General features: G+C 40.6%; 1 protein-coding gene across 1 annotated transcript; it reads left to right on the forward strand.

Moving 5' to 3' along the window:
* LOC119724451 (tripartite motif-containing protein 2-like) lies at window positions 1-2,053 on the forward strand. Its single transcript, XM_038195514.1, has one exon. The coding sequence runs from the start codon at window positions 17-19 to the stop codon at window positions 1,940-1,942; it is 1,926 nt and encodes a 641-aa protein (XP_038051442.1). The 5' UTR covers window positions 1-16; the 3' UTR covers window positions 1,943-2,053.
* The last annotated feature ends 10,934 nt before the right edge of the window (window positions 2,054-12,987 follow it).

Consider the following 12,987-nt stretch of genomic DNA (forward strand, 5'->3'; position numbering starts at 1 on the left):
AGATAACCAGCTGAGGATGGCCGAGGCCACAGCCAAAACCATGTTAGGTGAGATAAGCCAGGGTCACCTGGAATGTCCCATCTGCTTCTGTCGGTACAAAGATCCCAAGATACTGGACTGTCTCCACACCTTCTGCCTCAACTGTCTGGATGGGATGTTGAGCAAACAGCAGCCGAGTACAGGCAAGATCACATGCCCGGTCTGTAGGAAGGAAACCCCGGTGCCGGATGCTGGCTTGCCCGGTCTACTCGATTGTTTCTTCTTGAGTTCCCTGGTGGACGAGATCAACCAGCAGGAGCGGTCGCTGGAGACCCAGCAGCAAGCAGCGACTTCACCGACGTGTGACGACTGTGAGGAGGGGTTAGAGGCTGTCTCGCGATGCCTGGACTGCGAGGGATATCTGTGCCAGCTATGCAAGACAGCGCACAAACGCTCCAAACGCACCCAGACACATCGGGTCACACCGGTTGAACACCTAGAGCAGAAGGAGGTTCCTTCGACAGATCTCAGCAAGACGTATTCTCCGAAATGTCAGAAGCACGCTAACCAGGAGATGCATTTTTACTGCGAGACGTGCAAGATGATGAAGTGTGGCACATGCGCCACGATCGACCACCGATCGGCTGACCACCAGTTGAGTGAAATTACCGACGCCGTCAAATCCTATCGTCAAGAAGTGAATGATGTCATGCAGAAGTTTCAGAAGAGCAAAGAGGAATTCAAAGCTAATGAGGAATCGGTTGAGCAGGCCAGAAACAGGCTACAAATAATGGTGACCCAGGCCTGCAGCGACATTCAAGCTAAGAAAGAAGAAGAAATTGCCAAAATCGAGAGGAAGTCTCAACTTCTCATAGACAACGTCACTGAAATTGGCAAGAAGAGAGATGATGAGTTTGTTAAAGTTCACACCAACAACAAGAAGAAGATGGAACAAGCAGAGGAGATCGAGGCAACAGTGACCGACTTGATGAAACAAGCTGACGACTTCGAACTCTTGAATTTGAAGCCAAAGGTGATGCACAACTTGGAATTCCAGAAAGATCTCAAGTTTGAGCGAGTGAAACATGGTGACTCTTTCATCGGAGTCAAATGCCAAGACGTTGTGAGCGATAAAGATCTAGGTGAAATACTTCATGGAGGGAAATGGAAGTTAAAGACTGAGTTTGGGAAGAGAGGAGACGGGGACGGTGAATTCAACTGTGCAATGGGCATTGCGTGCTTCAGCAATGGCGACATTGCTGCTAACGATGTAAAAAATAAACGAGTATCTGTATTCACCTCAACTGGAAATTTAAAAGCAAACTTTGATCTGAACGCACCATACGGTATTGCTGTAACGTCCGATGATGTACTTCTGGCACACTGCGAAGATCACGTAAAAGTTTTTGATACGAGCCATCAGTTGATTTCGAAGTTCAACCTACCGCAGGCCGATAGCAAGGATCAGTCATGCAGTTTGACTTACACCGGTGGTGTCACTGTTGACAATAAGAATCAGGTAGCGGTAGTTTACAAGAAGACAGGAGTCACATCTCTCCACAATCTAGACGGATCTTTGATCAAGGTCATTCCAAATACTGAAATGGTTCCCATTGACATTGTCGCGAACAACAAAGGATGTCTCATTTTTGCAATGTTTGGCAGAAGTGAATTACGATGCGTAGATCTGAACGGAAAAGAGTTGTTCAATGTCAGCACGTCTGCAGATGGAAAAGATGCGAAACCAACCGGTGTATGCTGTGATGATGAAGGTGACATCTATGTTACCCTTCACTGTGGTAGACGCGGAGGGAGCAGTGAAGTGCGCCACTATGATTCAAAGGGGGTCTACGTTGATTGTGTGGCGAAACCATTGCATTGGCCATGGGGCATTACCTTTTCTCCAAGCGGTGAACTAGTAGTGGCTGATCAGAACTCTGTCAAGATTTTTCATCGAGTGTGAACTTGCTAATGAGGGCATATAAAATTACATGGCACCATAAATGTTGAATATCATAAGTAGAACAGAATATTAATACTCATCAAAACACGGAGTGTTGTGAATGATCCCGCAACGAAAAATAATTCATGCTAACGTCGGAAAGCTTAGAAAATTGTGCAAGACATGAAGAACTATCCCGATATTAGGTATTCGTGAACAGACGATTATTACAGGGAGAATGTTCATTTGAAGTTGGACACAGCACAATGATCAAGGGAGTGATGGCATTTAAAAATGCGGCAAATAATAACGTCTCTAAAACAATGCGCCCCACTTTTATTTAATTCATATTCATTATTGTTGCTCTTATTGTTTCTGCCAACAAATGATTTCAGAAGTCTTCTCAAACCCTAAAACAATATCAGTTATGCTTAAGTTTTGAATGGATGTTAGTAAACATTAGATACAAGGTTACGCACAGCCAGGGAATATGAGGTATACCAAAGGAGAGGAAATATGTGGTTTCGAAAGGATAGACATCAAAGGGAAATATTTGTACAAAGTGAAAATAAGTCTATTCAGAGGACATAAACGATGGCTTTGTTCAAGGGCAAGATGATGGGAATGAAATTACTGGAAATACGCTGCGGTCATTTACTATTCAAACTGTGAGGGAATATAAGGTATACCAAAGGAGAGGAAATATGTGGTTTCAAAAGGATAGACATCAAAGGAAATGTTTGTACAAAGTGATATACTTTTATAATTTAATTCAGAAAAGAAACATACTCTTTTCTTTGTTTTTAAAATCACTAACAATAGCCTCCGTGCATCGGACGTCATGAGGGCAGATCTTTATGTAATGGGAAAGAGTGGACACTTTGTACTGTATTCGTCACTGAATGTCGCTAACAAACCCTGGCCTCATTAAGGACCACAAGTGCGTAAAATGACAATCACCCGAGATTCGAATGAAATTTGTTTTGTGATAAAAGTCAAGGCGTCCGGAAGATGAAATAAATGGTGTATATAGTTACTGAAGAAACATTTCATCTGGCTTTTGCTATAGTTTTGGGTTTGTAATTTTTTATTTTGTATAGGACGACCACTGTGGTACCCTGCGTTACAATGAACCATCATGCTAATGAAAATAAGTGTATTCAGAGGACATAAAAGATGGCTTTGTTCAAGAGGCAAGATGATGGGGAATAAAATTACTGGAAATACGCTTTGTTCTACTGAGGAAAAAAAAACACCCAAAACCCAAAAACAAACAAAACCGGAAACGCCGAGAAAACTGCACTGGGTCAATCGTGCTACGCGTAGAGAGATTTACATTAAACTGTTGGAAATGAGAAGGGGGTTGCTCTGAAGCTATAACTATAAGATTCACCAGGAATCCGTGTTCACATTAAACTGAAGCTTTTCAGGGTCAATATTGCACTTTGCGGGTCAAAATGAAACTTTTTTGACTCATTTTCCTGGTCAGGTCGACCCGGAAATCTTGGCAAGCGTGTCATTTTTTCACCCAGAGATGTGTCAATGACCCAAAAATTGTCGGGCCAACTGGAACCTGGATTCAGGGTCAAGCTGACCAAGAACTTTAAGAAGGGTGGAAACGAATCATACCACGGGTGCTACAAACATTTCAAATCTGTAAATAGAAAATGAACTGGCCAGAAAATTCGAAAGTTGCATTACTACACCTACCTGATTGTGCAGAAGTTCCAACTCGATCGGATTGTCGTGAAAGTCGAATGATCCCTTGTCAGTGTCTCTTGCAGCAAGGGAGATGGACACGGCATCTGTGACTTGGATGATATCATCAGCCCGGCTGGTATCTAGCCCCGTGTCGTTGGTGATTGGTGGGGCCGATGACATATCGGTTAGCCTGCTTGCAAGCACCACTGCCAAGGCAGCTTATAGGTGAAAGAAAAAGAAAACAAATTAGAATGCCAAAGGGGATAAAACAGGTGTCCAAAGTTACGACATCGGCTATAGATCACGTGCCCTGTGACGTCATCCCAAACGAGATCGGACAATATCAAAAGAGGGCGCTCTCTCTCTGCATTTTGCATATCAGAATAAGTTATAACAAGAAATAATGGTGTTTGAATAACCGACGATTGGCAGCTGATTCGTGGTCTGGTTGGAAGTAGTCCTGACTTCTAATCAGGTGATCCGTGTTCGAATCTCAGTGAGCGTTTTTCACTTCTTCTCAGTTTACATTTTAAATTACTTAAGTGATGAAGGAACATTTCTCACAAGACGTAAAGCTTATCTTGGGTTTGTGTTCTGGAGAAAAGGGCATTCTATATGCAAATGTAATAGACCAATCAGATGGCAAACAGATATGTTGTTTGGAAAAAAACATTCGCCGCTGGGCAACCCAAACATTTAAGCATGAAGAAGAAGCGCAGAAGAACAATCGTTTGCTAAAAGCTAGCATCACACGACCACAACAACCGCCTATGATGTCACATGGTCTATAAACCTGTGCGTTTGGCAACCTCTTTCGGGTGTTATTTGTCATTTTAATTTTGTTGTAATGACTGCACTATAGGGCAACCATCATGACGCTGCTTAGCAAAACGTTCCTTATGTGCTAGGCACTAATCATAATTCTCAAAATTATACCTTTCTGAGTTAACGGTGTGACCATGCACAATTATTTTCTGAATGAACAAAAGGCTGGGATCCTGAAAACAAATGCCAAAATCCTAAAAGCATGTTCAATTAATTTTCATCTCAAAGCAATCAAGTTGCATTTGAAACCAAAGGATTCATATCAGAAATGATGATAGGCTTACGGTTTGAATCAAATGGCTAATTGTACCTGTTTTGCCTCCGAAGGCACGGCAGGGTAGCGACAGCGCAGCTCCTGGAGGGCCAGCTTTGGCCCGATGCTCGTTTGTAGTTGGTGTCCCTGTGACATTTGTGGCACAAACAGAGCAGTCGAGCGACTCTGCAAGGAACCAAAATACAAGAACAAGTTCGATCGTGGTTATCTGCTCCGTTCACAAGTACCCCCTCACCGGCAAAGAAAGCACAGTTGGGGGTGACCGACCGACGCCATCTTGCCTGACTGCAATAATTTGCCGCGACGCGCGGCCGTACGTAACACTGCGTGTTTATTGTACAAATCACCTGGTGTACGTGCGTCACACACAAGGAACGGTGAGCGTCAACCAGCTAAATGTCCCGCCCATGGGACGTCGTTGCTAGTTAAAAGGGCGCCCTCTTTCGTTGGCACACGGAGCCCATGGTGATAACTAGTGGTAGATTTGTGTCGTGACTTACGCATGCGCATTATTTAGTAACATACGAATGTGTCCATAGTCAAATGACGATCGTCACCATGCAATTTCTTGGCTCACTGTTTGTTATTGTGAAGCGCCAGATATTATATTGGTAGGCTGGTCACGAAAAGTCAACTATAGTCAAGGTCAACTATGGTCCACTAACGTGGGTTAAAGATCAGTCACGTGAATGTGGCAAACACTGATAAATTCTGGAGCATTATTTAAGATTGCAGGCTTTGCATGGTGGAGTATCGGTAGCGTTTCGGTTTGTGGTAACACCATGTGGTTATTTGTTTAGATATTTCGTTCTGAAAAGAATTTGTCCAGTTTACTATCAACTTCCGCTAAATAGCTTTAGTTCTGATAAGAGCAATCCTAGTTCTTAAAGAACTTCTCTTTAGTCTCAACGTTTCAACTAGCCTGCTCTAGTCATCGTCAGGAGACTGTTCTTATCAGAATTAAACTAATTAGAGAAAATTGATAATAGGCAGGACTAGTTCTTTTCAGAACTAAATATCACTGAGCAGTTAATACCACATGGCGTTACCGCAAACCGAAACAATATGTAATTATGTTTGAAATCATGTACAACATCAAAACAATAAACAAGGGGAGTTAATAGTCGTGAGAGACGCACCTTCCTCTGAACGCCAGAGTGTAAAAACAACAAGCACATTACATCTATTATATCCATGTTCTTTTGCATTTAAGAAAATTCTCTACTTTCCTTTTACCGCAGATTCATGAGATATATAAAACAGAGTGTGAGATAACCATTGTATGAAAACTAGCACAAGATCCCCGCGCTCTGCTGATATAATCCTCAACTTTCAATGTTCTTGTTAAAAGAAAGCGAAACATTTAAAAACCAGCGCATTGCATCCATGTTTTTTGGGGGATTAACATAATTCTCTACTCTACTTTCTAGGTTTTATTTACAAGAAAGTAAATTCAAGAGTTACTGTACTGGCTGACTGAAAATATACCTTAGTTATATATTTTTATTTTTCTATTCAGGATCGGTATTTTGAAAGTTGGTAAATGGCTGAATAGGCATAGAAATGTGGCTTTTTGAAAATGTTATTGCTTTTTGAAATTACAATTGAAAATACTGCTAATTTTTCCCTCCGCTGAAAACCCCTTAGAACTATTAATCCAATGAATGATTCAAACACCGCAGGAGGCCACAAGTCCACCTGCAAAAGAGCAGCTCTCATTTTGATGTACGCAACTTAATTATACATGGTACATTATACATTATACATCTGTCTCGTTTATTTTCCATTACGCCCGGTAAGCACTTAACAACTCGCAGCTCTTCGTAAGGGTAAGACGCCTTCATTAATTTCAGAATTTTGACTTGAGTCAAAAAGTCGTTTAGCTAGCTACGAAAATCAAGAACCAGTAGCCTCACCAACATAACCGAATAAGTACAAACGCGCTTTTAGATTTAATAGGAACGTTTTATTGTATCTGTTGGTTTTTGTTGAATGATAAACCAAGACGTCTTAAATAGGGCTGGGGCGTCTTGCCTTGGTTAATCACTCACTCAAAGTTTTCCCCGCCATTTTTTCTAATGTTTACCTGTATTTACTCGTTTAATAGGAGGTGAAAATTAAAAGCATGTATTGATAAATAATCATAATAAACATAACACGATCTCTAGAAGTCCAATAAATAAATAATGTAATTAACAGATGGCACTGGGAATGTCTGAAAGGGAATGCATTACTCTGTGGCCATTAGCCGGCGGGGTTTGATTGATGATCTCTATTAAGGCCAAAAAAATATATATTCGGTCTCTGGTCAGACCAAAGCTCCGGATTTTTTTTTTTTTTTTTTTGCTTTTTTTTTTCTTTTCTTCAAGCTTGGATTGTACAGACAAGGTGGGGTACTATTTTGCGTTTTTGGTATCCTCATGTACATTGGTGTCCTCCATAATTTGCCTTGGTGCTCTCGATCATTTGCCTTAGTGCTCTCGATCATTTGCCTTGGTGCAATTTCCCATTCCTTGGTGCTCTTCGGTAGAAAAAAAATTGAGGAGGCGCAGCAAAAGAGGGCGCTGTTGGAGCTACCGCGGAACATTTTGGAAAAAAAAAAAGATTGACGCGCATGATTAAAATCGACGTGCGCGCTGACCAGGGACCGACTTATTAATTTTTTTTGGCCTAACATAGACACAACATACACGGTAATACTGAATAAGTTTAAGTTATTATGCCGTTGTCACTATACCACACGCTAGGGATGAACCGTCGTGTGTACTTCAGATTCAACTAATTTTTAAAATGTCTTTAATCAAGGGGGTGTATGCTTTGTTGTTTGTGGGTAAATTTGCATTTGGAATATTTTTTTAGGAGGGATGTTTGGTTTGTTCAAGTTTTCTTTTTTTTGGGGGGGGGGAAGGGGATTTCTTAAACGATGTATTCAATTTAGGAAACGATTGGTTTGTAGTTCTTTTGTCAAATTTGGGGTTAGTTTTGGTGAGAGCTGTAGAGTGCCTAGAATCACACACGAGACCCGAGTGCTGACAAGTCATCGGCAATCCATCATAAATCAATCACAAGTTATCAAGTTTTAAGGAATGATTTTGTCAATTGCAACGTGTCTTATAATTGTCTTGTGACTGACCAGTCTACAACTTTTTTGAATGCTTGCTTGCTTGCTTGTTTGGTTGTTGGTCGGTCGGTTGGTTTTAGTGGTTATTTAATCATGTTAATTGGTTCATGCGGTAAGCTGAATGGGATATTTTTAGAGCTAGGATGGATTGTGCTTTGGAAGAAACTAAGCAAAGCAAAAGAGAAATATCTTGACCATGCAGCGTAACTGTAGCGGATCAACATCAGGGGAGGTTTAGTGGGTTTAAACCCCTCCTCTTGGACAGCAAAAAAGGGAAAATCAGGCATAAAAAGGCATTACCCACTCCACCACCGCCACATCCCCCCCCCCCCCACAGCTACACCCATAAAGCCTACATCCGCCCCATGTAAAGCCGAAATACGTACAACGGTTAATAACAAAGTTACAGCTGGACTACAACTGTTTGACGGGCGAGAATGTTTTTAAAGAGATGAGCAAAAGGACAGTGCTTACCAGACGTGGACAGATTCCCCATCGTTTCTATGGAATTCTCGTTGCTACACTTCCCGATTAGCTCCCTGGATCGCCTGTCGATCTTCCTGTTGGCTTCCCGCAGTGCTTTGTGGTCGTTCCTCTGAAAAACAAAGAGTGTGCATGTCTTCAGACAAGTGGCCATTCAGTTTAAGCTCATTGCAGGAGTGGGGGAATCTAGAGTAACGGTTAAGTTTGAGCTTGTATGGAGTGCCGTGGCCTTGAGGTCTGGGCCATGGAAATCCTGGTCTGCCCGTAATTCTGTTGGTTGTGGGTTCAAGTCCAGCCTGGGGTTATGGTAGTGTGCTCTTCGGCAAGGCACTTTGTCACTCATTGCTTCTCCCCACCCTGAAGTAAAACGGGTACCTGTGAGGGTAGAGATGGCCACTGTGATTAAATTAGCTTCCTTGCACCTATCAGGCAGCATCGAGCTGTATACTCCCAAGGGAGCTGAGATGGTATTTGGAATGTTCAATTGGCCCAATGACCAGGGGCTTTAAAAATAATGTAAAACGATTTGATCTTAGTTAAAAGCGCTTTATGAAAAGCCGTTATTATTAGTATTAATTATTATAATAACGAGACGTCACTATGATAAAAAACAATGGTCAAACAGAGCACCAGACAGCTTTTTTAAATAGATGAATTGCAGTAAAAACCTGATGTTGCATTGGTGGACCTTTGGTGGTTTGTATTCTTGTCTTCGAGTTTTACGACAAAAACGGGAAAGTGTTTTTGTTATTTTCAACAAGTTCAGTTGTTTAAGCTGCATTTCAAATTCTGGCTCTTGGTATAACCTTTTGATTAATTTAACAAACGATTGGGAAGTAAACCTTTATCTGTAAAAAGAAGAATGCAATTTATAGCTATTAACCTGCAGATACATGGCATGTAGAATATCGCATATTCCACATGTCTATGTATCTGCAGATACAAAAGATTGCAGAGATGTTAAAACAGCTGCAAACTGATTATTGACTGAAAATTCTTTAACTGTATTAATTTTTACGATTAAGGACGGCATCACTTTAGATCCATTTTTATTGTTTTCTCAAATACAACGTGGCATCTAAGAAAGATTATACTGGGATCAGACCTGACTGTTAGTTTCGCAAACATTATTTTAAAAGCGATGATGACACTAGGATCGTAATGATTTTTTGCTACATACCTTAGGTACTGTAGTTGATGCAGTGGTACTCTCAATGAGTGTCTCAGTAGAAGGGGATAAAGATGTCGAGATATGTAGGGAAGGTGACGACGCCTCCTCGTCGGCTGGGCTAGAAGACAATCGGTTGGTCAGAGTTGAAGATATCCCAGTAGTAGATCAATGCCATTGCTATACGTGTATAACTAATATTTGATTTAAGGAAAAAGAAGGGTGGGTGATTGTTAATTGTTAAGATATCATGTATGTAAAACTTGTTGATGTTGGTGTCCACATAAAATGATGGATTAGAAGTCTAATACTAGGAAATTGAGTGTTCAGAGCAATCAACGTAGTATTTTTAAGGCACATGGAATTATTTAATGTTCATAGCGAATTGTAATTTTATATCAGCCATTATAGTTCCCAAAGCGCCCCCAACCGCTCTGTCATTTACTCATCAAAGCGCCCCCAACCGCCCCAGCACTCTAGGGTTTATTTCTTGAGGGGTAAATACAATTCAATATAATTGTATACAAGTCCTTAAGCAGTGACGTAACCAGCAAGGGGGAAGGGAATATTTGTGAAGGGATTACTAAAAAGGCCTCGTAGTTATTATACATGTACATTTAGAGGAATGGATCATTGCTACAAAGCTAACATGCTCAAGTGTAAAATTCTTTTCATGGACCCTTTAATTAATCTTCGGGTAAAAGGTGTACATACAAATTTAAAAAGAAATGAAAAACAACAGAATAAGTCATATATCATGGTAAATATCAATTGTTAAAAATAAACATTAACGTTACATTCAAGTTCCATCATCATTTTTTTAAAAACTGTTCGTTGCCGTTATTCAAATGATTTGCAATGAAGTAATGCTATCGTTGCCATTGCTTACTAATTATCGGATCTGACTTATGCATGTTATGCTGTATTTGCTTTAAATATGTACAAATTGTGAAGTTATGGCCTTTAGTATCATATGATTATTCCATCATTTTTTTCTTATTTAAATAAAGTAATCATAATTATTTAATATACATGTGTTATTAATATATACGCTGCTGTCATTATTATATCCACAAAATACTAACGCACTTTTCTGTCTACGGAATTACAGTTGAAGGCATATAGGATCATATGGATTTATTCCAAAAGTAACATACCGAAGTATTACCTTTAAAAAAAATCATTGAGACTAACGATAGTACTTTTACTTAAAATCCCGTGAAGTTGTTCCGTGTGGAATGCTGTCATTTTGAAGAAATCAAGATGATTTCCAACGATAAGTCAAGGAGCGGACTTTTGGAAACAAAGACTGTGGTAGACTAGACGACATCATTTTTCGTGATCAAAAGGTTTGGGCATGGTTTCTCACTGTTTTATCGAAAGGTGTAATGTCCACTGAGCTGAAACTTCAACAGATTAGGTTGATCTTAATCCTAAATGCATTTAAATAAACAGTTACGAATGCACTTTTGCTTGATAAGTACTTGGATATTGCTTTCATTGTATTTGGAGTATTCTACTCTCTTCGTTCTCTGTTCAGCAATCAACAATTCATCACGACGTCGTTCGTAGCAGAAAACAGGTGTGTTTTCCGAAGAAGACATTCACATTCTTGATATTGTTGAGGTAACCTGGTTCAAATTATTCAATGATAATTTGTTTTTGCTTTATGCATTATTATGTCACTTCTTCCACAATGTCTAGGTAAACGTTAATTGGCATTTCGACATATACATCAATTAATAGCATATCACGTGCAGTCAACATTCACAAATGTAAATTTTTTCAACTTGTTAATTTATTTATAACGTAAAAGGGAAATCTAATGTATGTATTGCATATATGTTAAAAGCTCAAAACGCTGTTTCTAAATAAACTTGATCGTTGTGGATGCTGTACAATATCGTCCTCGTTGCTCACGGATGAGTCTGTATTTCAAAAATTATGATCATCATGATTATCATCTGATATTCCTTTATGTCGTCTGTTTTAATTAAAATGTCCTTGATAAATTAGCACCACAGTTGTATCAAAGGCACTCATTCCCTTTTCAGTTCAGCAGACTGTTGCGAATGAATATTACTTGGTACTTGCAATTTGGTTTATACTTTTCATTAAGTAATTGCAATATTTTATTCTATTCTAGATAGCATTGATAACACCCCTCCAAACTCGAGTTTTAAAACTCATATAAGAACTGTGAACTGATCTCATATTGCAGGCGATATCGTGACCTCACAAACGTTACTGCAAAAACGGTCTTTAGCAATTAAACAATTAAATCTTTTCTAAACATCACTTCCTTGCTATCATTTTCGAAACTTATTTACTAAACATTTAGAGCATTAATGGATAGAATTTAACAATTGAACATCGATGTTAAGGAATTGGACACGTGATATTTATAGTTTCTAAACATAATTTACAAGTTGATAGCAAGATTGTGTTTATTTGCTTAATACAGTTTTTGGGGAGTAAGGACTGTCTGGCGTATCACTCGAGATCTCCTGGAACGACAAGTTTCCATCGGGGAGATCGCTTCTCTCTGCCTTGAGTGATGTTAATGTTCACGTACGTCGAGGTGTCGTAATTTGCCGCCGCATCGCTGTTCTTATGATCGTTATTAGGAATATAACAGTATAGTGACTCGGTACGCGTAGCTGCGGCTTTTGGGACATCTTCGTACCTACTAGTGTTTGGTTGTGAGGAGATATCAAGGCCTGCTAGAGTAGCTTGTTGAGACTGGGCTATCTGGCGCTGCGATCCTGAAGATCTTTTCTTCACTTTGACACATCTAATTACCACGGCGATGGCTAGCAGCAGCATGAGCAAACCTCCAACGGCGCCCCCAGCCTTAACCACGGAACCCGTCAACACACAGTCAACGGTGGTGGAATCAGGACTCGGACTCGAAGTGGCCGAATCAGGACTCGGACTCGAAGTGGCCGAGACGTTTGTCAGACCACGTAGCGGTAGTACGGTGCAGCTGGGTCCATAGGTAGGGTCGCGGCCGGCTACGCACGTGAACTCTTTGTTCCTAACATGCTCGGTGATGTAAAGATGCAGGATGAACCCTTCTCCGGGACTGGTCAGTGTCGTGGGTCCTGGAGAGACCAGTGGATGAGAGCCGGCCTCGAGCCAGGTCAGCTGGGTAGGCGCAGCATGCGGTGGGTTTCTGCACGCCAACTTGGCGATCGTACCGACAATGGGCACTTCGGAATGAACCTCACAGTTTGGTTGGGCCGTGGAATTCCCACTTGGTTGGGCATTGACTGTCAAATCAACGGTTTTCAGTATTTCAATATAATTGCGAGAATCGAATAATAGACATTCGTATTAAAACGCCAGCATCTTCGCGGCTAACTTTTTGAATAGTGAGGGTGTACAATCCGTCATTCTTGGATGCAGTCATGCGAGCTTTGAACTTGGAGTTGACATGTCCACAGTCTGTTAGGTATTCCGATGTATCATCACTTCTCCGAAATTAAACGTTG

This window comes from Patiria miniata, unplaced genomic scaffold (genome assembly GCF_015706575.1).
Source record: "Patiria miniata isolate m_02_andy unplaced genomic scaffold, ASM1570657v1 HiC_scaffold_18, whole genome shotgun sequence".
Lineage (NCBI taxonomy): Eukaryota > Metazoa > Echinodermata > Asteroidea > Valvatida > Asterinidae > Patiria > Patiria miniata.

What these genes read in the sequence shown, in the direction of transcription:
- LOC119724451 (XM_038195514.1), top strand. Translation starts at nt 17, where the DNA reads ATGGCCGAGGCCACAGCCAAAACCATGTTAGGTGAGATAAGCCAGGGT.